At 47.9% G+C, this 26,445-nt stretch overlaps 3 protein-coding genes across 5 annotated transcripts in view; 1 reads left to right on the top strand and 2 right to left on the bottom strand.

Annotated features, from left to right (window-relative positions):
* The first annotated feature begins 409 nt into the window (after nucleotides 1-409).
* Nucleotides 410-1,994, top strand: LOC117903795 (proteasome activator complex subunit 3). Its single transcript, XM_034816223.1, has 3 exons — nucleotides 410-476; nucleotides 543-1,049; nucleotides 1,120-1,994. Exons 2-3 carry the CDS (start codon nucleotides 674-676, stop codon nucleotides 1,485-1,487), a joined length of 744 nt encoding a protein of 247 aa, XP_034672114.1. The 5' UTR covers nucleotides 410-476; nucleotides 543-673; the 3' UTR covers nucleotides 1,488-1,994.
* A 385-nt stretch (nucleotides 1,995-2,379) lies between these two features.
* The window catches only part of LOC117897460 (integrin alpha-PS1), a 38,639-nt gene continuing 14,573 nt past the window's right edge, over nucleotides 2,380-26,445 (bottom strand). Inside the window, exons 2-9 of one of the 3 annotated variants that reach the window (XM_034806349.1) lie at nucleotides 12,349-12,476; nucleotides 11,330-11,359; nucleotides 7,750-7,862; nucleotides 7,511-7,644; nucleotides 5,131-6,524; nucleotides 4,907-5,046; nucleotides 3,844-4,833; nucleotides 2,380-3,769 (exon numbers count right to left, since the gene is read on the bottom strand). In XM_034806349.1, the coding sequence (XP_034662240.1) occupies nucleotides 3,527-3,769; nucleotides 3,844-4,833; nucleotides 4,907-5,046; nucleotides 5,131-6,524; nucleotides 7,511-7,644; nucleotides 7,750-7,862; nucleotides 11,330-11,359; nucleotides 12,349-12,476 (3,172 nt within the window). In that variant the 3' untranslated portion in view covers nucleotides 2,380-3,526. Of the gene's footprint in view, nucleotides 3,770-3,843; nucleotides 4,834-4,906; nucleotides 5,047-5,130; nucleotides 6,525-7,510; nucleotides 7,645-7,749; nucleotides 7,863-11,322; nucleotides 11,360-12,348; nucleotides 12,478-26,445 lie in introns of those variants that run through there. The other 2 variants (XM_034806520.1, XM_034806439.1) reach the window with 2 other exon arrangements.
* LOC117897704 lies at nucleotides 21,275-21,908 on the bottom strand. The gene has a single exon (XM_034806767.1). The coding sequence runs from the start codon at nucleotides 21,789-21,791 to the stop codon at nucleotides 21,324-21,326; it is 468 nt and encodes a 155-aa protein (XP_034662658.1). The 5' UTR covers nucleotides 21,792-21,908; the 3' UTR covers nucleotides 21,275-21,323.

Here is a 26,445-nt window from a genome sequence, read left to right as displayed (position 1 = left end):
GGAGATGACGCGGTCTTTTTATGATAGATATGAAAAAGAGAATAAGCAGAAAAGAATGATATAGAAGACATAGCAGACATTAGATAAGTACGACTTTTGTTTTAAATTATGCGCCAGTTTTTGCCACCATAGTTGTGATTTTCAAAGTAAACGCCGATAGCTTTCGCATATCACACAAGAGTACCGATAATTTTATGCAGCTACCTGCTATGCGATAAATAGAATTTAACTACGTGAAACCACAGAAAAATAGTTTAAATTAGCACCAATTTTAGAAAAGTACTGATCAACAATTAATATTTATATCGATACACCGGTAAGGCAATGTACATTTAAGTATACTTACGGTATATTTTTAAAATACGAAGGTATATTTTGGTATAATTTTGAGGGTTGTGCGGTATATCTTATCGATAGTCTCGCGGTCACATCCCTAGAGCACGCTGCCGAATAAATCCGCATCAGTGAAATTCTCGGTAAGTTTTTCCCGGCAGAAATGCAAAAATTAAAGCACAGCCAGCACTGACAATATACATTTGCAGCATCCAGAGTGCCACTAGTTGAGGGTAATCAAGTCACAACTGTTTTGTTCACCGACCGTCGCAATTTTGTCGTCGACGTCGCCGTTTAGTTTCAACCTTTTGAACATTTCGCAACATATACTGTGACCACAATGCCGAAAGATACAGTTATCAAGGTGCAGGAGTACAAAGACACGCTTATCCAGAAAGCGGAGCTGCTGATTACCAAGTGCTTCCCGGAGAAGATTGTCCAGCTGAATGAGCTGCTCGCAACGCCCATGTTCAATGAGCGCGACTTCGAGGAGGTACATCAGGATGTAAACATTCCTGTGCTGCCGCCGGTGCTGGCCAAAAACCACGACGATAGCGGCAACGATGACCATCCGCCGAACAAGCGTGCACGCAACGATGTCGTTGTCGCTGGCTCCCCCATGCTGGCGCTGCCAAACGGCTCGGTGTCGTGCAACAAGCCGCTCTGCGAGATGATAAAAGTCGTCAAGCCGATCATCCGTACTCTGGTAGAGCATTGTAAGTGAACAAAACATTGAGTGAGCGTTGGGATTTTAAACTAATTGCATTTGCCATTTGCCGCTTGCAGCCAATCTGCTGAAGATGTGGATCTCGTTCATGATACCGAAAATCGAGGATGGCAACAATTTTGGCGTCTCCATACAGGAGGATACGCTGGCCGAAATCCAGACTGTGGAGTCGGAGGCGGCAGCGTTCTACGATCAGATTTCGCGATATTTCCTTTCGCGCGCCAAGGTTGTGTCCAAGGTGGCGAAATATCCGCACATCGAGGACTATCGAAGAGCCGTTGTCGAGTTGGATGAAAAGGAATACCTCAGTCTGTGGTTGGTGGTCTGCGAGGTGCGCAACCGCTACTCCTCGCTCCACGACATAGTCATTAAGAACTTGGAGAAGCTTAAGAAGCCTCGCTCCTCGAACACCGAGAGTCTTTACTAGTGATCCTTCTCCTCCTTCTCCATACATACATATACATAAAATATCGTATCTACCTACTCTCTTTCTCTATAAAACCTCCTCCGCCCCGCGGGCAAGACAAGAAGACAGACCCCCAGCCAGGCATAGAAGAGCGTTACGCTGGCGAACAGAGACAGACCGAGAATCTTTTTTTTTGGCCACATAGAAATCATACTCGAAGCTTTTCCATTTTGAATTACAGATACAGAAATACCAACTACAATTACACACTTATTCTTACACAAATAACAGTAACAGGTAACGATAACGAGTAACAAGTAACGAGTAAAGGTAATAGCGACTAGACAGCGAACCAAAAGGCAAATGGAATGTTCACTTCTCATTTACCATTTTCTAGAATCGTTTAAGCTCTAAAGTAACATGCGATATGTATAGATTCCAGCGAAAATATCTATAGCTATAGCTATACATACTGTACTCAATAAACCCCAAATGTTGCGTTGTCTACCGTGATGCAAAAGAAAAAAACGAAGAAAAGCGCAGAAGAAGCACACAAATTATTGTTACACTTGACAATTTTTGTAACCTTACAGTCTGTAATAATAAAAACCCTATGTGACTTTTGGCTGAGTAAGCAATTTGTCTCTGTATTGTTCGAACACATTTGCTGCTTTATGGATGGCTGCGTGCATGTGACCTCACTTCAAGGCGCGCGCCAAAAAGTGTTTGATGCTGCAGCCCTGGTTCCCGGAGTGTCGTAGCAATCACCAAACCAAACACTGCCTGCATGCAAGGGCTCATTGCTGTGTGGCAGCGCTGCAGCTAGAGATGGGTTTTGGGCAAGCACGAGCGCGAGCACGAGTCTTTCACGAGCCAAATAGGTTCTCAGGTTCCCAAATCAATACAACTTTTTATGGTTTAAAAAAATAATAGTAAGTATATTAAACAGATGTATAAGAAAAAAAAGAATTCATATTTACAGCTAACATTACCACAATTACACTTAACTAGACTCTTCGCTTAAAACAAACCAAAAAAAAGAATTATAATAATATTACGGGATGGCCAAGGGAACATTGTGCGCTGTCACCACCGACGGGGATCGTCCCCGGAGGAGTTTTGTCTATGGTGAAGATTTTGCTGCCTAAATTCTGTCTGTCGCTTATCGCTACCACTGTGGTGGATTTCGGCTAGTCACTAAATAAATATTGGATGTAAAATTATGTACTCGTAAAAAGTGTGCTAATACTTTCGTATCCAGTGCATCTCCCCCGCTGCTCCTGCTCCGGCTCCTGCTTCCTCCTCCTGCTGCTGCTTTCGAGCCACGATTTAGTGCTGAGGATTTTAGTGCTTAGTTGTTTTGTGTGTGTCGCTATTGGCAGTGTTTTTCGATTTGTACGAATATATTCGGGATTGGTTCTTACTTAACGCCTAACTTACTTGCTGACTGCTAAGCTAAAGCTTAGCCTAGGCCCTACACATACATACAAACGATACGCGATACACATACACACATACATCTACATATACACCTATAAGATTAAGAACAGTTTATTTTTTTGTTTTGTTTTGTTTTTTTACACAAGTTACACTATCCAACACGAGTTGAACCCAAATCGCGTTGGGTTAGTGTTATTAACGCTTTTGGCGCTTAGCTTATCGTTTAGGCCTAAAAAGGGCCCAGACCGGCACAGGCCTCTCGATCCATGACGCAGATTTTGCTGCCTTAAGTAAACGAAATGGCACATTGAACCACACAACCCACAATCCCCGATCCCCGATCCCCGATCACCGATCCCCGATCCTTCCCCACATCACATGTGCCCCCACCAGTTGGCACTGGCCTGGTAGTATCCATCGTTGCCCCAATTTAGAACGCTCAGGGGCGGCGGTGGCGGCGTGAGCCTCAGGATATCCAGCTCATTGTTGTTCGAGGACTTGGGTCGTCGCCAGCGTTGGCCGTGCACCCGCTGTCTGGTGATGAGGGGCAGCTGGAGATGGCGTCGCCGCTTCCTGGGGGCGATCCGGCGTGCCAGATCCCAGCCGACGGTGCCCTCTTGTTAGAAAACATGATGGGTGTTCTTGGCCGCCAGGAAGGGCTTCTCCTCGTTCATCTTCTCGAGATTTCCACTCAGCGTGGGATCCGTGGGTCGTATCCGCTTGAAGAATCCGCACTTCCACAGGAAAAACGTGAACACGGCCAGCACCACGACGCCCAAGAGTATGGCAAAGCTGATGATCAGCCAGGGAATGGCAGTGTCTCGCTGCTGGTTCCTCAGCTCGGGATACGCGCGCGTCTCCACCTGCAAGCGGGAGAATCAGAAGTTCAAAGGAGGGCGGGGGGTTGGCGGCGTCGGCAAAGCGACGAAAGACTCACCTCGATCTCGTTGTGCTCCATCACCTCGACACCAAAGTCTTCGGGTATCTTGGCGGTGGCCGTGGAGATGATGCGCACTCGATCGACTCGCGGATACTCGCTGACGAGCGTCGAGTTCCAGAGTCGCGCCTTCACCATCACCTGCGCCTCGGATCTCGCTGGCATGTTGTAGATGTCGCACTCGATGCGTATGCACCGTGCCGTGCCCTTGTTGCAGTCCAGCTCGACAATGTCCTGCTTCTTGCCGCTGCCGCTGGCCCCGATGCCCGCCAGCTCGGGCTCGTAGGTGAGTCGCTCCAGGCGCGTCACTCGCTCCAGTGTGCTGCGCTGTTGCCTCGAATGGGTCGCTTGGGACTGGTTCTTGTTCTGCTGCTGGCGACTACGCATGGGCCACATCTTGAGTGTGGCTGGGGCGCCCAGTTGGGCGAGCATCGACTCCTGTGAGCCGCTATCCAGCTTCAGGGGATTCACATACTCGGGCGCCACATGGCACTCGCCCAAGCCAATCTCCACGGTGGGCGTTTGCTCCAGATAAAGCAGATACTGATCCTTGTGCCCGCGCTCCGGATCGCTGTACAGCGACCACGGCCAGTGGATGACCATGTGCACCTTGGGCGCCGTCGAGGGTCCATCGTTGAAGATGGTAAAGCTGTGATTCACCTGCGAGCCCACGTCGCCCATCTCCATGGGCGAGTTGTCCGTCACCTGGCTGGCGCCACTGTAGAAGCTCTGCTCGGGCATCGCCCAGCCACGGAAGTGCAGCTTGGCCCGCCGCACCACGCCCACGCTGAGATTCCGCTCCGGCGGCTCGCTGCCCACCAGCTTCGATGTGGTATTCGCGAATATGTGGAACTGCATCGACTTCTCGCTGGGCTCCAGACTCTTTGGCTGGAAGCGGATCGTCACGAATGTCGTGGTGCCGCGCGGCATGGGATTGCCCAGGCTGCAGGCCACCAAAGTGGTGTTGAAGCTGTTGCAAGTGGCATTGGTCTGTGGGCAGGCAGAAGCGAGTGGAGTGAGCATCGGGAATGGGCTAAGCTTGGATCTCTGCTTGGACACTTACCGGCTTTTTGGTGGCCACGTACGAGACGCCCGCCTGGTGGCTAATAAACACTTGCGCCTCGTAGGCGGAGTCCGCGAGGTTGGTCACGCTGATGCCCACCTCCAGCTCATTTCCGTCTAGGGTCAGCGTGTACTCGTTGCCTGCAAAACAGCGAGAGAAAGAGAGCGAGAGAGAGAAAGAGGGAGTTAACGAGTTGGGCAGCGGCAGACACACGATCGACGCACCTATGGCTGTGATATTTGGCTCGGCGCGAATAACCAAATCACTTTCGCAGAGATCATCATCGCCGCAGTCCTTCTGGAAGGTGCCCTCAAAGTCAATGTGTGCCTGGGTCTGGTCCAGCATCGGGTTGAGTCGCGTGAGGGCCGAGTCCGCCAGCGGAGGCTCCTCCAGCGTGTACTTCAGCCTGAAGCGGATGGGCGTTTGGATGTCGCGCGTGTTGGCCTTGATGTAGCCGGTGCTTATTTGGCAGGCTACACGTCCATCGGTGCGCACCTTGACCACGCGACTGATGACGTTGCTCCGCTTGTTGTCGCGATCGAAGAAGGCGCGCGAGAACTTCTTCAGATGGTCATAGGTCTCCGCCTCCACGCTGTACATCAGGCTGAGCTCCTTCGTGGAGTCATCGTATGGATCGATGCTGCAGCAGGCCTCGAAGCTGAAGCAGGTCAGATTGCTGAACGCATCCGAGCGGCAGCCCGGCTTGTTGGGATCGATATTGCGCAGCTCATCGCTGCGGTAGCTCGTCTGAATGTTGATGATGGGACGCGCCAGCAGCACCACCGTGGCCGACGAGTTGAACGCCCCCACAACCACATCGGGATAGGAGTTGCCGTCGAGGTCCGTGTTGCCCGCTATCGAGATGCCAAAGGTGCGAATGGGCTGGCCCTGGGGCACTGTGGCGCCCAGCTCCGAGGCCTGTATGCGCTGTGCGGGCTTATCGCTGAGGCCCTGCCGCGAGCCCAGATAAATGTAGACAACGCCCTGGCCCTCGTAGGGCGCTCCCACAGCGATGTCCTCGCAGTTGTCCTTGTTCAGATCGCCCACGTTGGCCAGTGCCAGGCCAAAGCGGCTCTCCAGGGCGCCCGTCAGGCGCAGCGTGTGCCGCCTGGGCAGCGTGTCCTGATCGTTCTGATAGACATAGACAGCTCCGCCCTCGTTCTTCGAGAAGAAGAACGGCGCCGCCGCAATCAGATCCGGTCGATTGTCTCCGTTGACATCCGCGGTGGTCAGCTCGTAGCCGAAGCTCGAGCCGAACTGCTCGCCATCGATGATGAGGCGCACGGGTATCGGATTGGTGTTGGCCTTGTCAAAGATCACCACCTGCCCGTGGCCATTGGAGCGTGGCGCACCCGCGGCATAGGACATGTTGTCGCCAAAGAAGCGTCCGCCTGTGACGGACATGCCCAAGTAGCTGTACTTATCCACCGGCGAGCTGGCATCCGAGTGGTCGCTGTAGTACGTCGTCTTGTCTCGATGCAGATACTCGCCACCGATTTGCGTCACCCAGATGGAGCCACGCCACGTGAACGGACCCGGAGAGCCCAGCACCATTGTGTCATCGTCCAGCAGGGCGCCGGAGGTGCCCGCCTGACACAGGCCATAGTCCTCGTGTTGTCTGAGGTAAGAAAAAACCCATTTGGAATGGATATTAATGGATGACAAGGCTCTGAGACGGCTACTCGTTACATTATGGTTGGGAATCCACTCGTTACTTCATTTCGTATCATTAAGACATTATTATGATTAACATTCCCAAATGAAGTCGTTACATTAATAGATGACAGACCTGGCTCAACATTGCGACTCGATGGCCCTTGCCTTTCCTCTTTTGCTAATGGATGAGTCCAGGGTCAACTGCTACTCGCTTGATACTGGCGACATTAATGGATGAGTCCAGGGTCAACATTAGAAGTTCTCTCTCTCTCTCTCTCTCTCTCTGTCATCTCTTTGCCCACACCATGCCCGAATCGAGTTTGGACACGCAAGGGACCCGCTCAATGAAAAATTGCATATCCAGCATGGCGGACAGGCCTGCGACTGCCCCGTCCCCGTCCCTGTCCAAACACCCATCTACCGCTCCTTCAATTCGGTCATTGTGTGGGTGCGGAATCCCTCATTCCGGGCCACGACCCCATGTCATTTAAATAAATTAAAATTCACCTTTATGACTGCTCGCGTCCTGCAGTTGGTGGTCCGACCAGGGGCCTACGTCATCGGTGTCACACTTGGAGCCAGCCATGGAGTGGCCTCGCTGCATGCTAATTGGCCAAAAGCGAAACACGCGCACACATATGTCTCTCTGTCTCTCTGTCTCTCTGTATGTGTCCCTGTTCCCATCCTGTCCGTTCCCCCACACCCTCAGACCATTCATCAAATGCCAGTTCGCCCCCGCCCCCCATCCCACAGATAATTCACCTTGACACTTTTTTGTTCGTGGGTGTCGCGGCATGTCGCGCCCCTCTCCCGACCTGACCCTTGTCAGCTGTCCCAGAAGGATGTGGCTACGTGGAGAGCCAGTTATGATAAGCTTATAATCCCATAGATTGATTGATGGACAGGTTCAAGCTGCACGCTGCACGCTGCACGCTTTCCACTACTCACCTCTGCACAGGGCGACCCTTGCACGGCTCGTGCACTTCATCGAACTGCAGATCGTTGGTGAGGACGTAGCACAGTCCCTGGCCATAGCGGTTCTCGCGTACAATGTACATGTAACGGTGGGCACACACGAGCACCTGCATGAAGAGACAATAGAGAAGAGAACAAATGAAAGTGATTCTAAATAAAGAGCGATGAAAGCTCTGTGCAAAAGGAGAGCGTAAAAGGAAGGAAAAGCTTACCTTGCCACCCGATCCATTGGCCTGAAGCGGATTCGATCGCACCGTAACGCCCATCCACTGTCCCTCCTTGATCTCATCGCTGGAGGGCGGCGAGAGGACCTCGCTGTCGTACGCTGTACGTACACGGACACGTGCGAGCAGTGGCAGGAGTGGAAGTGCAGTAAGAGAAAGAGATACGGAGAGAGAGAGAGAGAAGAGAGAGATACCAATATGTTAGCAAGTGTCGGCGAAAGAGTTGCAACGTGTGTGGTGGTGGGTGGATGTGTGTATGTGTACATGTGTTTCGTGTGCGTGTACGTGTGTGTGTGTGTGTGTGTGTGTCAGCAACAACAACAGTAAAACATCAAAATTAACAACAAGAACAATAATTATGTAAATCATTAACTTTCAAGTGTAATAGTAGTATGTATGCATTATTAACAATAATATTTTGTACGAGTAATAAGTACAAACAATAAATTCATTCACATTATACACTCATACGTACATAGATTGAAGTATTTTAAACTCCAAATTGATATTGAAATGCAATATGTAATTATTAACAGTTGAGTTTGGGGCGCAACGTGTGCGTGTGTGTGTTTGTGTTCTTGAGAGAAGAGCAAGAGACCCGACCCTGAAACTGTAGCTGGAGCTGGAGCACACATGTGCTCCGCTGAGCGAGCAACAACAACGTAGGAAAGAGATTAAGAGAGAGAGAGAGAGTGAGCGAGAGACGCAGAGTTGGATACCCTTTGAGACCAGAGCTCGGCCCGCTATCGAATTGTTTCAACAGAATAAGTACGTCTGATGTTCATTCATTGCTTGATGTTTATACATGGTTCTGTTTTTTGGGGAACGTTTTTCTCATGACGCACAAACTCCACTTCAGACTTGGAATATTCGTCACTGCTTTGCAAACTTCTCTTTGAATTCATAGTTGCAGCATCAAAGAAAGGGTATGAGAAAATGGAAAGCGCTGCCAAGTCTTCGCCGTCAGCGGTTACAGAATGCTGCCGCAATGGGGAGGGAGAGTAATGTTGGCAGCCAAAGCGATGGAGAGAGCGCGACAGAGAGCGAGACCCGAAACGTAACGAAATTGATTTAGAATGCATTTTAAAGCATCAAAGTGTTGAAATATGATAAATGATTATTGCACCGGGTGGAGGAGAGATGGAGTCAGATATGTAGACATACACACACATGCATACATGCATGGGTGCGGTGAGAGAGGCAGGGTACGGCATTTAAGCGGCGTTTTCTTTTCGGTTTTCTTCGCCTTTCGTTGCGCTGAAGTGCCTTGGGGCGTGGGCCGTTCTTGACGGGTTTGACGCGTTTAAAACGCGCTCCGGTCGGGCCTGCCAGTGAAAGTCGCCGCCATCCACGCAGGCGCGCAGCTGGAAGTGCAGTGCAGATTTCCCCAGCAAACCCCACGCACCCAATCCGCATTTGATTGGCCCAGCACCAAATGAACTTTGCACTGTGTGACGCGTAGTTGACATTGGCAGGCGAAAAAGAAAAACGAACACGGAAGACGAAACGAAGAACGGAGGAACACGCAAAGACGTAGAAAACCTAAAGAATGCAGAAGGCTGCTGCTGCCGCTGCTGCCAGGGGCCCCCGAAAACGTATTCTGAGTTATTTTTCACTCAGGAATTTGCATTCTAGAATTTGCAGTTATTTTTATGCCGCTGCCAACATTGGATTTGCTGTGTGTGTGAGTTTTTTTAACACACTTAATGTGCAGTGCATACATATGTACAATGTATGCAGTTTTGAGAAATTTGTCACGTTCTGGGGACTTGCGGCATCGCAGACAAAGTCTTGAGCGGCCGCCACGCTCTGATTGCCAAAACAGCGACAAGAACAGCAAGAACGAGAGAGCGCAATGGAAGGAGTCGAAGCTGTTGACACCCCGCAGAGAGTCATACATGCATGCATGCAGACAACCGATGGAGTTTGTACATTAGTATGTGTGTTAAATGATTATGTAGATGTACATACGCATTAAGTAAAATGATTTCGATCAATTATATATTTAAATAAACCTTTTAGTTTCTGCATTGCAAATATTTGGACAAAATACTCAAACCCCTCTGCGCGAGGGTATCAAAAGAACATTCAGTCGAATAAGCAGACGAAGTGAAAGAATTAAAGCAGAAAGAAGAGGCAAAAACACGGTCACAGTGGTGTACAAAAAAAAAGTGCAGTCGACCCAGTTGTATGGCGGCTTCATTGGGTGAATATTAAGGAGGGGCAGGGCAGGGCAGGGCAGGGCAAAGCGCAAATGAATTTACATCCAAATGTAAATTTATGATCGAAAGAGAATGAGCAAGAGAATGGAACGATATAATTATTGCTAAATGAGCCGCGAATTGGAGCCGCCAAAAAAAGTAAAGCCTGGAATAATCCTCAACCCGGGGACCGACGATGTTCGCATTCCGGGAACCAGCTTGGGCATGCAGAGGAAATGCCCAACATGTGAGGCCGATAATGAAGTTGTGTCTGCTGCTGCTGCTGCTGCAATCGAAGCGTACAACGGCATATCCACACAACAGTTCGGGAAATGTTATCGCCCAATGCAAATGTTGAAGCAAGCTCCTGCTCAATGGGGAGCTGTTACGTGGCCGGAGGGAGCTGGCCTTGAGACGAATTCGAGCATTTTGACGATTGATGGGGGATTATTGGAACATATGTACAGTACATTGTACATAAATAGATGGCTCATGCATGGTTTTAGTACAAATACAGTGCGTTTCATTGCTATAAGACTGTACTATGCCATGAAAGATCAACTTTTAAATATTTCCTTTTAATTTGTAATCGAATTTAACTCAATCTTTTACTGTCGGAAAGAAATGTATGCTCATTTTTACAAGAAGATTTAATCTTTCCTTGTGACCGACTCAAAGTTCTATGTAAATAAAGAATTTTACAAGTGAGCAATTCAAATAGCTGAGAGAAAAGAGAGCCATAAATGGCAGCTAAGTTAGAAGATTTTTGGGATCTGATGAGCTAGTAGCGTCTCCTTCATGGTGCTTCATGGGTTAAATGATAAATTAGTTAAATAGTTTATCGAAAATACATACATAATTATAGATAAACAACTAAACAAACATAATTATGTACATACGCGTATATGGTATGTATATTTAGCTAACTCTATGACTAGTGGGTAGTATAGTATGGTACAATATTGATTATCTGATTGCAATTGCGAGTGGTGCGCGCATGCGTGGCAAGTCAGGAGCAACAGCGAAAGATAAGTGAGAGAGTGGTGAGAGGCGGCGGTAAGGAGTGTGATAGGTTAGGTGGTAAGTAAGCAAGATGGCGGCCATTGGCATGCGTGTGCGTGACTGTACATTCGGTGATCGCTGATTTTGTATGTACAGAAGCGAGCGATTCAACTGAATCAAATGGTTAATCAATAAAAGAAATCAAAACGATTTTAAGATATATTTGCAGATCGAATAAAGAATTTTTGAATGGGTGTTAGAAAATTGCGATGCGATGCTTTGACCAGGGATGTGTCGATTTTAGTTGGGTTTTGTTTTAGGTTTTTGTGGGGCAAGACAACAATTAAAGCACCCATACCACTTACGCTTATTAATCTCATAAACTCCTCTCGATGCTAAATGATTCGTTCGTTATCGTTATCGTGATCGAATTTGCAAATATCGAAAATAATTTGGTCAGTATTTTGGAAAAGTTGGATTGGGTTTGGGTTCAGGTTGGAGATTGGAGATTGGAGATTGGAGGTTGGAGGTTGGAGGTTGGAGGGGTACCCGAATGAGGTTTCCCAGTTAGGCGCACCGAATATAAATTTCCATTTAACCAAAAATCAAGGGGTAGAGAGATAAACGAAAAAAACGAAAGAAATATAAGGAAGAAAAAAAAGAAGAGTACAAAAACAATTAAAATAATTAAATTAAATTAAATATACAATAGTAGATCTCGGATATCGATAAGGTTGGTGTTCACACTAAGACTAAGATGCTAGGGCAAAAGTGGTTTGATCTTTATACAATAAATTACTAAAAATATGTAACGCAGAAGCTGTGAGCCCAATGATTGATTCAAAGGAATCATCTCTTCGATCGCACAATCCATCAACTGCTCACAGCTTCCATTTCCTAATAACTTAAAATCGAAAACTGAAAAGGTTCCATTATGGTTAGAAGAGTTTAGTCACAGAATCTCTGTACAGGCAATTGTTTATATACAATTTATTGAGTGAGAGAGTAGAAACGGAAATTTCTGGAAGGTTGTTCGGAATTGCTGGAAGGTTTGGCGCAGCATACCCATAGAGTGGAAGCTTATCCATGACATCGGCTCAAACCAATCAACCTTCCAAAACATATAGAGATATATAGAGAGAGAGATAGAGAGAGAGAGTGGTGGCAAAAGGTGCCAAAGCTTGGTTAGTAGTTATCGACTAACTTGATATTATATACGTAAGAATTAAGAATTATTTTGCATCTTAACTAATCAGAATCGACATGGAGATAATCGTAAGCCTAGGATTTTGGATGTACACAGAAAGTTCCATTTGCTTCTTGAAATTCCTCATTATAAAGATCCTAGTGATAGTTATAGATATGCGTGACATTCGTGACTTACAACGGCGTCCATCGGTTATCACCTGTTCGCAGTCATCGAAGCTCTGCGTTATGGGACACTTCCAGAGGGCGCCGGAGTGCGAGGTGTTTGGCTGTCGATTATGATCCAGTGGGGCTCCCACGAGCAGGCTGAAATCAAAGAAATCAAATCGTAAGCACAAGACAATATCAAAATACATCAAATGTATGAATGTATGTAAATATGTACACAAGTATGTACGGGTGGGCAGCCGCAAAGAGGTTTCGTTTCGCATCGGGTTTCGAGCGATCTGCGGTCAGTGCTTGGTTTTACGCTAATTGCGGGTCTGTCTGCTTGGAGCGGGGTGCTGTTGCGGTGGTGTGCGGGGGTGCGGGGGTGCGGGGCTGGGCACACCGTTCTGTAATCGATTTGTAGGTGGGCACTGAGACACGGCCCACGACAATCCCGACTTGGTTCAATGCACTGCGCTTCTTGCCTTCCATTTTTTTCGGGGCTTGGCCCTGCCAAAATGTAATTACTCGAGGCGATAAACGTGTGCAGTGTGCTGTAGGTACAGAGAGGGACAGCGGGACAGTGTGGAAGGGGGCAGTGTGGGAGTCACGGAGCAGTTGCTGGGCGCGTCTGCACGAAAGATGGAGCTAATGAGCAGGCCGCAGCCAGCAAGCAAAGCGAAAAGGGAAGATGGAAACGGCAAAGACACATAAATATGGAAGGAGCGGGCAGGAGGGAAAGAAGAAATCAAACGAATGAACAGCCAAAGAACGTATTACAGGATGAGCAGAAGACAGCCAAAGGAGAAGCCAGAAGAGAGTGAGCAATGAGCAAAAACAAACTAGTGCAAAGCGGTGCAAAAGTAGAACTAGGAATGGGCAAGGAAGCAGAGTGGCGAAGAGAGGTGAGCAGAAGAGCGGCGCGCGGAAGAGAGGCGTGCTGAAGAGAGGAGCGGTAAAGAGAGGCGCGCTGAAGAGAGGAGCGACAGCCGCATGCAATGCTGCACCCACGCTCTCGCCGGCAGTCGCTTAACGTGTTCAACATGAATGTTCATTATCCTGGCGGCAGCCCGTAAGCTCAGCCATAAACGACAGCAACAGCAACAGCAACAACAACAACTGAATTGCAACAAGCAACAGCAACGGCAACGACAACTGCAATAGCGACAACAACAGGAATTGCATGTACGACAACAAACGAAACACGATGGCGAGGAGTGGGTTTATGGCGGCCATTAACTGGCACCTACACACGAGACTCTCTCTCTCACACACACACACACAAGCACACACACACACAGCAGCAAGAAAATCAAAAGAAATCTTTAAGTGCCTCAAAGGCAAAACTGGTGGCCAAATTGCCAGGCAGCCAGCAAGTGAAGGAGAGATGAACAGGGGGCCGCTGGTGTGGGAGAATGGCGAGAAGGAGGAGAACGGCTACGAGTGGTGGAAAGAGGAGTGGTGTGTTGGGGTGGGGTGGGGGTACATTGGCAACGTCTTCCAGTTTATGGGCGTGCTCAAAGTTATCGCTTTTGTCACCACACAATTGACACATTAAAGACGAAGAAAACAGCGAAAAACCCTCAAGAAAATGTCAGAGAAAGAGGGAGGCGAAGAGGGTCGCAGAGGGGGGAGAAGCGGGAGATTCGATTCGAATTTTGCCAACTTTTAGAATCCATTTTCCCTATTCCATGAAGAACAAGCAGCGGAAAATAATTATTTGCTTTGGGAATTTCTTTTAGAGTTCAGTGGAAATTAGGCACAAAATCAAGAGCAAACGAAAAACCCTGAGCAAACCCGCTTCCTACCTGTCCACCAGCCAAGTGAGTGTCTGTCTGTCCATCTGTGTGCGTGTGTGTGTGTTTTGTGGTCATTAACGTTGACACCCAGGCCAGAGCCACAGATCAACGCCAAGGAGTTGCAACAGTCCGAAAAATTCCATTGAAACCGAACCTGACCTGACCCCCAGCTCATTCTTGCTGGGTTTTATGGGCTTTCACGTCAGGTTGGTCCAGGTCTTTGGTTGCTACATTTAGCAGCTTGCTTTTGGTAACGCAATGCTAACCAGGGAGCAGCAGAACGAACACGAAGCAAATGCCGCTGGCCCATAAATCTCTGGCATAGTCCCGCGAGTCTTTTAATGAACTCTCCCACTGGCGCTGGCGCTGGCGCTGGACCAGCTGGAATTCCAGTTGCCCAGTTCGGTACTGGTGGAGTTCTTTGATTCGGTTTGAGTTCTCTTCTCGTTTTATGGCACTTGCCACTTAGCTTATCAGTTGGCAGGGGGAAAGGGTGCTCTAGCTTTGCATTTTGGTATCAATTATCGCGGCTCCACTCCAATTATAATTTATAAAACCCCCACCGAGGGCTGAGCTGCCTCTCCCAGCGATGTCTTAGAGTGCATTTAATTCAATTTTGAACATTAATTGCCGGCATTAGGGCAACGCGCGTGGCGTTTCAATTGCCGCCCCACACCCGCACACGAGGAACCCTTTCAAGTGGGCCTCAACCCTCCCCATTCAACCCCCATGCGCTCTCTGCCCGCAGCTGGAGCGAGAGAGAGCGAGAGACTCTTTTAAGAATTTGATTGTTTGATTGTTTGATTGCCGAAGTGCTCGAGTGCCGAAGTGCCTCTAATCGAAGAATTGAATTAGTATTATTTATGGCTGAGCGGCACGGAGTGAGGGCTGATGAATGAGCCAAGAATATCTGCACTTCCGTTGGCTCTGTTTATTCTTCATAAACAATCAAAATTTGCCTAAAAAAGGGACACACAATCTGCGCATCTAAACACAATTTGTAGCTGGAACTAATTTGGGTTCCTGTCAATATTTTTGTTCGAAGTTTATCCCGAATTCTGAGTACTTTCTGTTGACTGCTAACCCCCGCCCAACCCTCTCAGAAGCGCTCCCTTTGGATGGTCGGGGATCCATCCAGCCAGCCAGCTGTGCTTGTCTTTTGTCGTTGTTTTCTTTAGACTCTTTCCTTGGCTTTATTTTTGGACTGGCCCTCGACTCGACTCGACCCGACTGTTTGTGTGTCTTATTAGTCATGATTATCACAAGTGTTTCCAAGTGTTTGGCGGGCCGTCGAGCTGGGGTTCGAGTCCGTCCCCCCATCTTAAGTGCTGCTGCAGCAGGGGACCCCAATCCCGATCCCAATTCCAATCCCATCAGTTGCATATTTATTTATTATCATTTGCCCCCACACACAAATACAGAATTTCATTTCATTTTCAACGTTCCTCTGTTCCAGTCCCGAGGGACTCGTTCGTTCTGCTCCGCTCTGCTCTCCGATGGATGCTCTCTCTCTCTCATCTTTGGCAGAGTGCTGATTGTGCTGAGGTGTCGCCGGGTGACGTATTTCTTGAGTATCTAATTAGGCCGCAGGCCAATCGAAGTTAGTCACGTTCTCACAATGGGGACTCCCGCTCTCGTCTCTCGCTCTCTCGTCTCTGTGTGTTTTCCACTGAAAATTGAGTAGAGAGGAGAACGTGATTTGCAGGATGCTTCCTGCTGCGACAGGATGAAGTTATCTAGCGGTGGAAGAGGCTGAGGCTACGGCTGATGCTGATGCTGCGGATGAGGGCGAGGCCTGGTCTCTTGTTACCTGTCAGATCGTATGGGGCGATAGGCGATAGGCGACATGCGGTGTTTGCCGCTTACCTGCAGCTGCCAGCGGCAGTAGAGGAAACTGAAGCTGAAGCTGAAGCTGGGGAGGATGCAGGCTGTGGAGTCGAAATGTGTTCGATGGCCCAAGCTAAGCTGACAGCCCAAGCAGCCGCAAATCAAATTACGCAAAGTGGAAAGGGAAAGCAAAGGCCAGCAAGTGCCTAATTCAATTTGAGCATTAAGTCAAACCCAGAGGGCGCTGACGCTGGCGATTGACAGGCATCCATCAAGCATGAGACTGAGGAATGGGAACCCAAAATGAGAGCCAAACCCCAAGAAACTCAAGGAAACATCTGCCACATTTTTGGGGGGTATAGCAAGAAGCGAAAGAGCGGGGGCAATGGCTGAGTTTGGCTTGAACTTTGGCCAAAGGAATCTTTGGAGTCTTTTGCGATATTTATTCGCAGAGCGTAACCAAAGAAGGCTCCAAGTGCCAGTGGGCAGAGCCACCAAATGCTGCCTCCACTCACTTTGTTCCCGTTCATTTCATACAAATTATGAGCGCTGAACTCCATGCCCCACCCTGCAGAGCTCTCGAGTAACCCAGCAAAATCTATGGCCAACACCAGGCTCTAGAGGCGAAAATGATTCCAATGAATTGTCGGCTCTTCTTTTGCTTCAACTTAAAATTCAAGACGGGCAGTCAACGCAGGCGCATAATTGGATGGGATTTGGTTAAGTCATTCGTTGTCAGTGGCAGTGGCAGTGGCGGGGGCAGGGGCAGTGACAGAGGCGTGGCATGTCAAGGTGTCGGTGGCCATGGCGCGCGTGTCGTGGAGATTTCTTGGCCGCATGAAGTCATGGCATGGCAGCTCCAGGGTTTTATTTTCGTCTACATTTAAATCAAATTTCTTGTCGTTTACAGCCACAAATGCCATTAGCTTGTCCTGCATTTGGAAACGCTTGGAGCTGCTGCTGGCGCGGATGTTTCAATCTGCACACTGCCAAAAATCGTAATGAGCGGCAGGCACGCGCTTCCGCTGGGTGTCCATTAGCAGATGGAAGCCAACAACCAGAAGACTGCCGAAGAAGTTGAAGCCAAAATGTTGAGCAGCAAGGGGACGAGGATCTGCCAAGGCAAAGTTCTGACAATCTTCAGACCCGCTCCACAAATTGCATGGCTAAAGTTAGGGCCAGCAGCCAGAGCCGCAAGCTACGCATTTTACCATGAGCCCTCCCCGCCATCTGCCCTCTCTCCGCACTTTCCACGCTGAGGAGAGCGCTGACGCTGGCCGGCCTCGCGCTACATTTGATTGGGTCATCGCTCATGGGAAACTGATACAGGAAATGACTGTGTGGGACCCAGTTCTGACTGCCGCAGATGCAGATGATGAAAGTATGCCTTAGCTCGTACGTTTTATGTACATTTTTGATGCCGTGTTGTGGTAACTCACTGGAGCGTTAAATTGCCACAGTGGCAGCAGCAGCAGCAGCAGCAAAGCGGCGGCGGCGGCACCCGCTTAGCCGCCTACCAACCAACCATCCAATCCAATCCGATGCGATCCGTTCATTCATCTATGGGACAGTAATACCCATGCCCCTGCCCAGCCCCTGCCCAGCAGAGACGTAACCCAAGTAGCACCAATTGGCCCGCTGCTTTGTGGTGGCTTTTCAGCTTTTCAGCTTATCGTTTTCGTGTTTTTTCTCTCTCTGTTTTTTTGGTGTTTTCGGAAAAGGCCCATTCCCGTTCGCCATGAGTTTCCATTATGAAAATTGATGGCAAGGTCAAGCGATGGGTTCAGCGATGTGAAATTTGTCTCTCTGGTAAGTGCGCAGGCGCAGACGCTGCCGCTGCCTTCACATTTGACCTCTTTGTGGCAGCCTCTGCTTCTGGGCCCTGCACCAAGGGGGGGTTGCCCTTTGATGGGTAGTCGGGTGTCTCCCCAGTCTCCCTTCGTGGCTTGACTCAGCCTCTGTTTATTCTTTTTTTGGCCCCCTTCTGCTGTCGCCTGAGCCTCTGGTTGAGCCTCTGCCTCCACCTCTCGATTGTCATTGTGTGGGGCTCTGCGCTTGCCCCCACTCTCCCTTGTTCGATCATAAATTGTTGAAGAAACAAATTGTTGTTGCCTTCGCTTGTGGGTTGGGGCAGAGTGTCTTTGGGGCTACCCAAAGAGATGTGATTAATTCGATAGGTGCACGATAAATATCGCTTGTCACTTAACGAATGCCAGTCCAGTACAAATCGTTATCTCTGAGAGGCTGTGCAGCCAGGAAGACTTATTGGAGGAAGCGATCATGAAGGAGTTGCTTTTGGGGCGATCCATCGATAATCTCATCAGATTGCGGATCTTATTTATTATGGGATGAAGCTAACAAATCTCTGGTATTGGCGGGTCTTAGGGATCAGATAATGTGTACAGGAAAAGCTGGAAGAGATTCATTCACAGCATAGTCAAGGTCAAAATTGCAAAGTGCTCAAACCAGATTCAGTGACTCTCTAGGGCACGTTGCAGAAGTGTCGGGATTATGTATACATATGTATGTACATATGTATCTGTGATGTATACATACATATGTAGCCCATACGATGGATCATTATGAAAGTCCAAGTCACTAAGCAAGTTGCGCAAGACGTCGGAGACGGAGACACCAGACAGGTCGGATCAGGTCAGGTCAGGGTTAGGCAACACTCATTTATGTATGTACAAATGTATGTATTAATGTATTTACATATACATATGTATGTATGTATGAATGTGAGTTTGTGGCTGTGTTTTTATACGGGTGTTGTATAGCACATGTATGGCAATGACATGGCGACAATAAAAGTCTTAGCACGCCCATGAAGCAGAGCTCGGGCAAATAAGACCTAAGGAGAGAGAGAGAGAGAGAGCGGGAAGGAGATGGACTAGAAGCAGGAGCGGAAGAGGGAGACTTTGGCATATTTAAACATAATTTCGTTTTTTATTATCCTTTCATGACAAAGAGCAAGCCGCTCCATAAACAAAAACACGAACGAACGAGCGCATTTACGCGCAGACACAGACACGAAGAACTCTTGGAGACAATGACAGTTAATAGCGCTCGCTCGCTCGCCAAGTGGAAGAGAGAGCAGGCGACAGTGAGAGCGGGAGAGAGCAATGAAGTGGTTGAGGATGGTGACGAGCAAAAGAACCGGTGTTTAGGGAAATACCGGGCATAGGTACAAATACACACATGTACATATGTACATATATGTTTGTATATGTATGTAAATGCTCTGGCAGGTAAATGATCAACAAGAAAACGAAAAGTGGGAGAAGAAATATGAGCAAGAGCAGCAGGAGTAGAGGGAGCAGCACAGGTAAAAGCAAAGACAGAGCAACAGCGGAGTGATCCGCAGAGATAGCCAAGGGGGCAGGGGGGGCTGCACAGGCGAATCGGAAGCGAAAACGGAAGATGCATTGAAGATGCGCGTGAGCATTTGTGCGTATATAACACTCTCTCATGATTAGAGCAGAATTCGGAAAGTGTTATAAGGCAGCGCTGCAGCTCACGTGCACGTGTATAACAGTGGCTGGCAGCGCTGCAATGTTCCGTTTGGCCTGCTGTGCTACTAAAATTATGTGAATATGTAAATATGTTTCTAGCACTGTGGAAGTTAGTGACAACAGCAGCAACCTGGATCAAAGGATAAAAGCCACAAGGCAAACGTGCGCCAGGCTACATATGTACATACATATGTACAAATGTTGTATGTATGTACATATGTACAATGTACGTACATACATAAACAGCACACCAGAGCAGGAGGATATGGATATCAGGCTGTTGAGTGAGCATGAGCATTGCTTTTGTTTCTGTTGTTCTTTGAATTTGAAATGAATTGGCAGGGCCACTCCACGCGATCCCACTGGACCCTCCTGGACCACGGGGTGTGTGCAAGCGGACGCCGTCGGCTGACATGAGAGCCGGCCACACACAGAGAGAGAGTGAGAGAGAGACACAGGGGGACGACACAGGTAGGGCCAGGTAGCCGGATCGCGTTCTGACGGGGGCGTGTGCTCCACACGAAAATGATACGAGGCCACACCGTGCTTTACCGAAAAACTATTCTGACAAGAACGGAGAAGAGGTTATAGCAGCGCTCTCTTTGTATGTGGTATTACCTAATGCTTGATAAGATAACCGATAATTGTCGCATGCGTAAGCATGATCGATGATATCGCTGTCGTTGCCCTACCCCATGCGTAATATAATTATCGCTCTCGCTTTCTCACACAGCACAACTCTGTTAGATGCCCGCCCCACTCCAGCACCCTTCCGGGGGGAATGCGGGTGCTGTAAGCCAGTGTCATATAAATTTTAATTATGTCACCATAAACTAAATGAAACGACGCAACGCCCGCCGCGCCCCATAGAACGACCATGGAAATAAACAGCTAAAAAAAAAACAGCAACTGCGAAAATAATCAAGAAACTCCACCAGCAGTGGCGTCGATGGATCAGATACCCTGCAAAAGTGCGTCGGACCTAACATCGATAATACTTTTAGAACAGATTTAGATATCTAATTAATGAAACAAAATAACTCCCATTCGGCTTGCACGTTTCTTGCTGAGTTTCTTCCAACTGCGCTGGTCTGTTTCGAATACTTCGACGAACCGTCTGTGTCTTCGGATATGCTTTCACTCTTCCGTGTCCATCTGCTCAAAGTTATTGCTGTCATACATACTCTCTTTGCAAGTGTATAACAATTCTGCGTGCGTCTGCGTTTTATGCGTCCGTCGCTCTCGCTGCTGTTGTTGTTGTTTGCTGCTGCTCTCTTTGTCTCTTGTTTCACTTTGTCTGTTTTATTCGCTTCACTTTTGTTGCTGTACTATTTTGGTGTTTTGCTTTTTGTGTGGTGCGCGCATAAAATTTGCATAAATTACACGCGACGCGACACTGACAAGTAAATTCGCTTTGCAGGCACCACCGCACCACCCCTTCCGCACTACCACTCCCCACCCCTTTGGCCTATCCACTTGCTGGCTCCGCCACACTCGCAGCCAGCAGAGTTCTGTTTTGGGCCATTATGTTAATGGTTTTCAATTGAGGAACTCGTCAAAAATGAAAATTCTATCCATGAATAATTTTTTGTTTGTTTTGGGAAACATTTTTCAATTTAATTTGCGGGCCATGTGGGCGTGCATGGACGCCGCACACCGAGGGAGAGTTTGGAAAGATGTTAAAGATTTTGTTACGAAAAACAACGCAGGAAATGCAATACGGAAAGCAGAGATTACATCAGCATGTAAATATATACATACATTATGTATACATAATACCTACGTATGTACAATGTATGTACATAAATGTATAATTAAATATCACCAAACTTTATTAGGGACCCATCGATCGTAGGAGCCATTGACTATCGTGACATACTCTGAAAGTAGTTGACAAATGCCCGACGCAGCCTACCCATTAAGCTTAAGCTCTCCCTTTCCAAGCTCCCTCCCCTCTCCTCTCCACCCTGCTGATGTTCGAGGCGTGGCAGGCGACCCATGCGCCATCTTAGCTGGAATTGGCTCACCACGAGCCGCTGGGCGAGCAGGCGGCCCCGTTGGAGCTGCTCCGATGAGCCGAATCTCAGCTCGATGCCGTTCGGCAGCCGATTGATGTCGGTTAGATGGCAGAAGCGCATGAAGATGTACAAGATGCGGACGGCCTCGGCGGCCTCAAAGCCATACAGGCTGAGCCAGTAGTTCCGGCGTCGACGCCCATAATGCACTGAATCGGTTGATTGCTCCACATCGTTGTCAATGTCATCCTCATCCCGAGTCTGAGATGGATCCTCCGCTTCGTCCTCTGTTTCGGCAGACCCGGCAGAGCTTTCCATCGCCGCTCATCAGCCGTGCCCGTGCCCGTGCCTGTGCATGTGCGTGCCAGCTCGAAAAAAACTTGATCTATGGACGTTAAATTTGATTGACAGAGTTTCTTTGGCTGCCTACGATTTGGAGCTCTTATCGGAAATTACAAAAAAAAAGGCGAGACAGACACCAAGTGAGAGATGACAGCTGTTCAAACATCTGCCAAATAGATATGGAAGCTGATACTCGTTCTTTCGTACATCAGGGCCAGGCTGCAGTCACTTCCTGCCGTTTGCTGATGCTGCTGCTGTTGTTACTGCTGCTCGATAGCCATTGGAATTGGGTCACGGAATTGGGGGCCATGTGCTTGTCAGTCGGAACCCCTTCACTGTATAGCCCTGATAGTCACTATCAGTAGGTTTGGGGCTGCCGTACAGTGTGCGTGCATACATATGTATGTACACAAATACATAAATACATGCATGGTACATTGTACATATTCGAAGTATACTCGAAATAATCATAATTGTTATGGCGCTTTTTACGTTATTGAACTCTAATCCGTATCGCCTCATTTCATGGATGGAATGCCCAAAGAGTCTGTTTATACATAGACCCATTATACATAGCACTTGTAGCACTTACAGTGGGCACTGTTTGTTTTGTTGTTCGAGCTGCATGGGAAATCGCATCCGGAGTGGTTTCGATTTGATTTGGTTTACAATTTGACCTCCCCACCAGTGCGGCACTTCCGATGAATTGCAGCGCTACTGTGGCAGTAGTTAGGATGTGTCCGAATCAATAACATAAGAAAAGCCACAGTGGTACGATGAAAGATTCCGGCTGGTAGATCGTAGTACAATTTGGCACAAAAAAAAAACGCTTTCCATTTGTATTATTCTGAGTTGCAGCTGGCAGCAGGGCACATAATGTTGTAGCCCACTGTGGGTTATCTTCGGAACGCCCACACACACCAGCACACATTCCGCTGCTAAGTTTTATCCGTTATTTTGCATTCCCTCCGCCTGCCTTCAGTCCTGTTGCCAGCGACCTGCTCCGCCCTCTGCCCACTCTCTTCACTGCACCCAGCTCTCTCTCTCTCCTCTGCCCTTTATGCACTCTGCCTGTCACGTTTTGGCGACGGCTGTGCAAAAATATGCTTCAATAATTATGTTGGCTCTGCGAAATTGGAGCACAGGCAGCGACAAAAACAGCGTGAGAGCGGGAGAGATCGAGAGCGCGCTCACCCTGATGTTTGGATAACTGTAAAAAGGGCGCACAGTCGCGGCAATCTGATCTGCCGGCATGCACAATTAACTCGCTAAATTCCTGGGTCACAATAGCCCACATAAGAATTTCCAGCGAATTTTCATATCGGTCTGCAGTGGGTGCACTGCAGAATTTATCGCTTTTGCTCGAGCTGTCAACCTGATGAGCGTCTACATGGCAGCCCAACAACTGCCCAAACAATGCGCAGTGGCTGCTGTCCACTCCACTCTGACTCCCCGACTCTTACCCTGACTCCAACTGCGACTGCGACTGCGACTCCCAACTCCCCACCGACTCAGACTGCAGTCAAACATGCTCGTACTCGTGCGAGTACAACTACTCGTATGACTAAAACTGCAACTCGAACTGCTGTCCTGTCCAGGCGAATGCTCGTTAAAAGTGCTCAAATTTGAATTTCAAATGCGTTTCTTGTTTGCTTGTTTCTACGAGCTATGTATGTATACCCTGCCAGCGAGAGAGGGTATGCTGACTCTGCTGATGCTGAGAGCACAAAGAGGAAGCGCAAGAACTTTGGGTTGCATGTAAAAAACCCCAAAAGAGACCGCCACTAAGGCATAAGTTTTGAGTTAGATATTGTGGGGAATCAATTCCTAGAAAGTTAACATAAGATAAACAATATCTGCACATGGCACACAGTTACATTTCAACGATTTGCAGCCACATAATGTATGACAATAAACTCTCTATGAATTAATCGAACTTTATCTTACAGCTGCTAAATACAAAGACTCCATTTGTAAGGGTATAAAATATTCAGGAACTCATTTCAGTGGCTGCTGTGGACATTTTTGCAGCTCCAACGGCAGAAGTCTGCCAGTTGTCAGCGGAAGTGTTGATGAATTTATTTGTCAAAATTGCTTTTGAAGCTGACTTAATACACGTACGAGTACTCAGGTAATGAATCTACCGCCATATAGCTCGAACTCCTCCCCCACAAAGCCACGGCGGGTCGTCACGGCGGGCCATGTCCACATGTCCATGTGTCCGCATGTCCATGTCCATGTCCATGTGTGTTGATTGACATTTAAATGCGAGCTGTCAGTGCGGTCCCCTTTTGGTTTTGCTCTATCAAATGAACCCACCCGTGCAGCACTCACACATACCATCAAGAGTGTATTGTTCTCACTATGAGATCTCAATTGTTTTCCCTTAATTAATCACAGCTGCAGCTAATGGGTTAAGCACACATACAACGTACATACCTGCAAAGAGAAAGAACAGAATCCAATAATTATATTATTTTGATAATGAAAACAGAGGCATCGACTGACAGGGGACTGGCAGAGACAAGGCGGAAGGGAGACAGCGCGGGGCTAACAAAGCATCTGCATTCATCACAAAGAGCACAGATGAAAGAAAAGAGAGAACCAAAAAACGCACAACAAGGAAGAAAGCGCAGCAGTCGACTATTCCGACTAGAGGATACCCTCTGCGCAGATGTGGTCCAAGGCGGATGCAAAGATAACTCTCAAAATGCGAACATGTTTATGAGGCTCGATGGTAATCTAGTTTCCATTTGTAGATGAATCATAATCATAATAAAATATAAGAATACACTAGCAATAAGTATGCGACGTGCCATCTGCAGCTTCTTTCACTCAAAATCAGTGCAGCCTTGTGCTCCATTTAGTACAGGGAAAGCGAAGAACAGTTGGCTGCCATTCAACTCCAATCGAACACAGACGGTAGGCAGGCAAATGAGAATGCAAATGCAAAAAGAATCGCGAAGAAGGAAGCAGCAGCAGAATCCGCAGCGGCAGCAGCAGGCGCAGCAGCATCTCGTGATTGTACCTTGGATATCGTTTGAGGGCATCGGCAATGGCTTTGGCCAAAGTGCTGGCCGGCTGGATGTTGCAGAGCGACGCAGCAGAAGCTAATTTAAATTCAAATTTAAATTGTTTGCCGTCGCTTTTTTATTGACAACAACAACAACAACTGACGGGACGGGACGGGACGGGACGGAACGTTTCGCGAAGAAAGCAAGCAGACTGCAGCCAGTAATGCGAAATCAGCTGTTTTCTAGCTAAAGTTTTGGCTACAGAATAAATAGGACTATGGAAAGTTTTCGAACTAGAGTAAACCATTAGGAGACGGGGGATAAGTGCAGATGTGCAGAAAGTGAAGTAGAAAGCAAGAAAAAGGTAAGAGGAAAAATAATAAAAGCGACAACGAAAGGATAGAAACTCCATATGGAACTCAAGACTGAAACCATTGAACAGCCAACACTGATCGGTGATCGGCTGATCGAAGTTGCATGCCGCAGATGCACGCCTCGCGATTGGTGCTGCACTACCTTTTGCCCGTGCTACCTCCATTCCCTCCCCCCTCTTGCAGCTTGTAGCCATTAGGAGGATAGGCAGGGATATATGGAAAATGGCTCTGAGCTTTTGAGCTTTTGCGCCCACGCCATCACGGCACCAGGGCTGGCTTCCATGGGGAAACGTAGCTGCCGCTGGCCACGCAATCGATAAAAGCAAATAAATATTATTTATTTATTTATTGTATTCCCTATTCACGCCCCCGCAATGGGTTCGCTCCAGGAACTAATTCTGGAGCTGGGAAAAGTTCTTGGGGACTTCCCCCTTTTAGGGGGAATGAAATCTACCCCTTATTGATAAAGCAATTGACGTGGGACTTATGGATCAGTGATTTATGATTTAGTTTGCTATTACCCATTGGTGGGGGCTACTTTGATATGAAAGAACTAATTTGTTGCTTACTTTTAATGAATGGATTTATGGATTTTGAAATAGTTTCTGCTCGAATCTTTCATGGAAGTTTCCTTTAGAAGTTCTGATCGATTTTGGTTCATTTAAATCATGAACTATCGTGTCCAGCTGCAGCCTGGACGGTCCAGACGGCTCAGGTCCCGACTTCAATTCCATTCCTATTGCCATACCTTACCCAATTCCCACCCCATTTGCCGATCTTCAGTGGCCAGGCGGAATCGTCATGCATTGCCATTTTTGGTATTTTCAGCCAATTAGCGGCGCAAAGGCTTAAAATGTTAAGTAAAAGCGAAACGGGCTAACGAAACGTGGCAAAGGAGCCCAGCAGCAGAGCGGAGAGCCAACTGGCCAAGCAACTTGCATTTTTAATGGTGGTGGACTCGCAGAGAGAAACGAAAGAGAGAGAGATAGAGTTTCAGAGTGGTTAGACGGCACCTGGTACTGGATGTCTCATCTTTATCTAATATTTTTACTCATTTCCGATGGCTGAAATTATTAGCATACAATTCCGGTGAATGTTTATGTCTATTGGTTCTATTTTCGCTAAAGTGTGAGCAATCGTGTGAGAGAACCATAAACACATCTCCGATAAGATATCAGAACATGTGGTTGACTTTCCTTTGTTGACTCACGAATGGGATCACGTTGTCACGATGCCATCGCT

Source organism: Drosophila subobscura, chromosome A (assembly GCF_008121235.1).
Source record: "Drosophila subobscura isolate 14011-0131.10 chromosome A, UCBerk_Dsub_1.0, whole genome shotgun sequence".
NCBI classification, from domain to species: Eukaryota; Metazoa; Arthropoda; class Insecta; order Diptera; family Drosophilidae; genus Drosophila; species Drosophila subobscura.
This window is presented reverse-complemented; position numbering and strand designations above follow the sequence as displayed.

Coding starts and splice junctions, on each gene's coding strand:
- LOC117897704 (XM_034806767.1), bottom strand. CDS start 21,791: ATGGAAAGCTCTGCCGGGTCTGCCGAAACAGAGGACGAAGCGGAGGAT.
- LOC117903795 (XM_034816223.1), top strand. CDS start 674: ATGCCGAAAGATACAGTTATCAAGGTGCAGGAGTACAAAGACACGCTT. Junction 1,050..1,119: donor CCGTACTCTGGTAGAGCATT/GTAAGTGAACAA, acceptor TGCCGCTTGCAG/CCAATCTGCTGAAGATGTGG.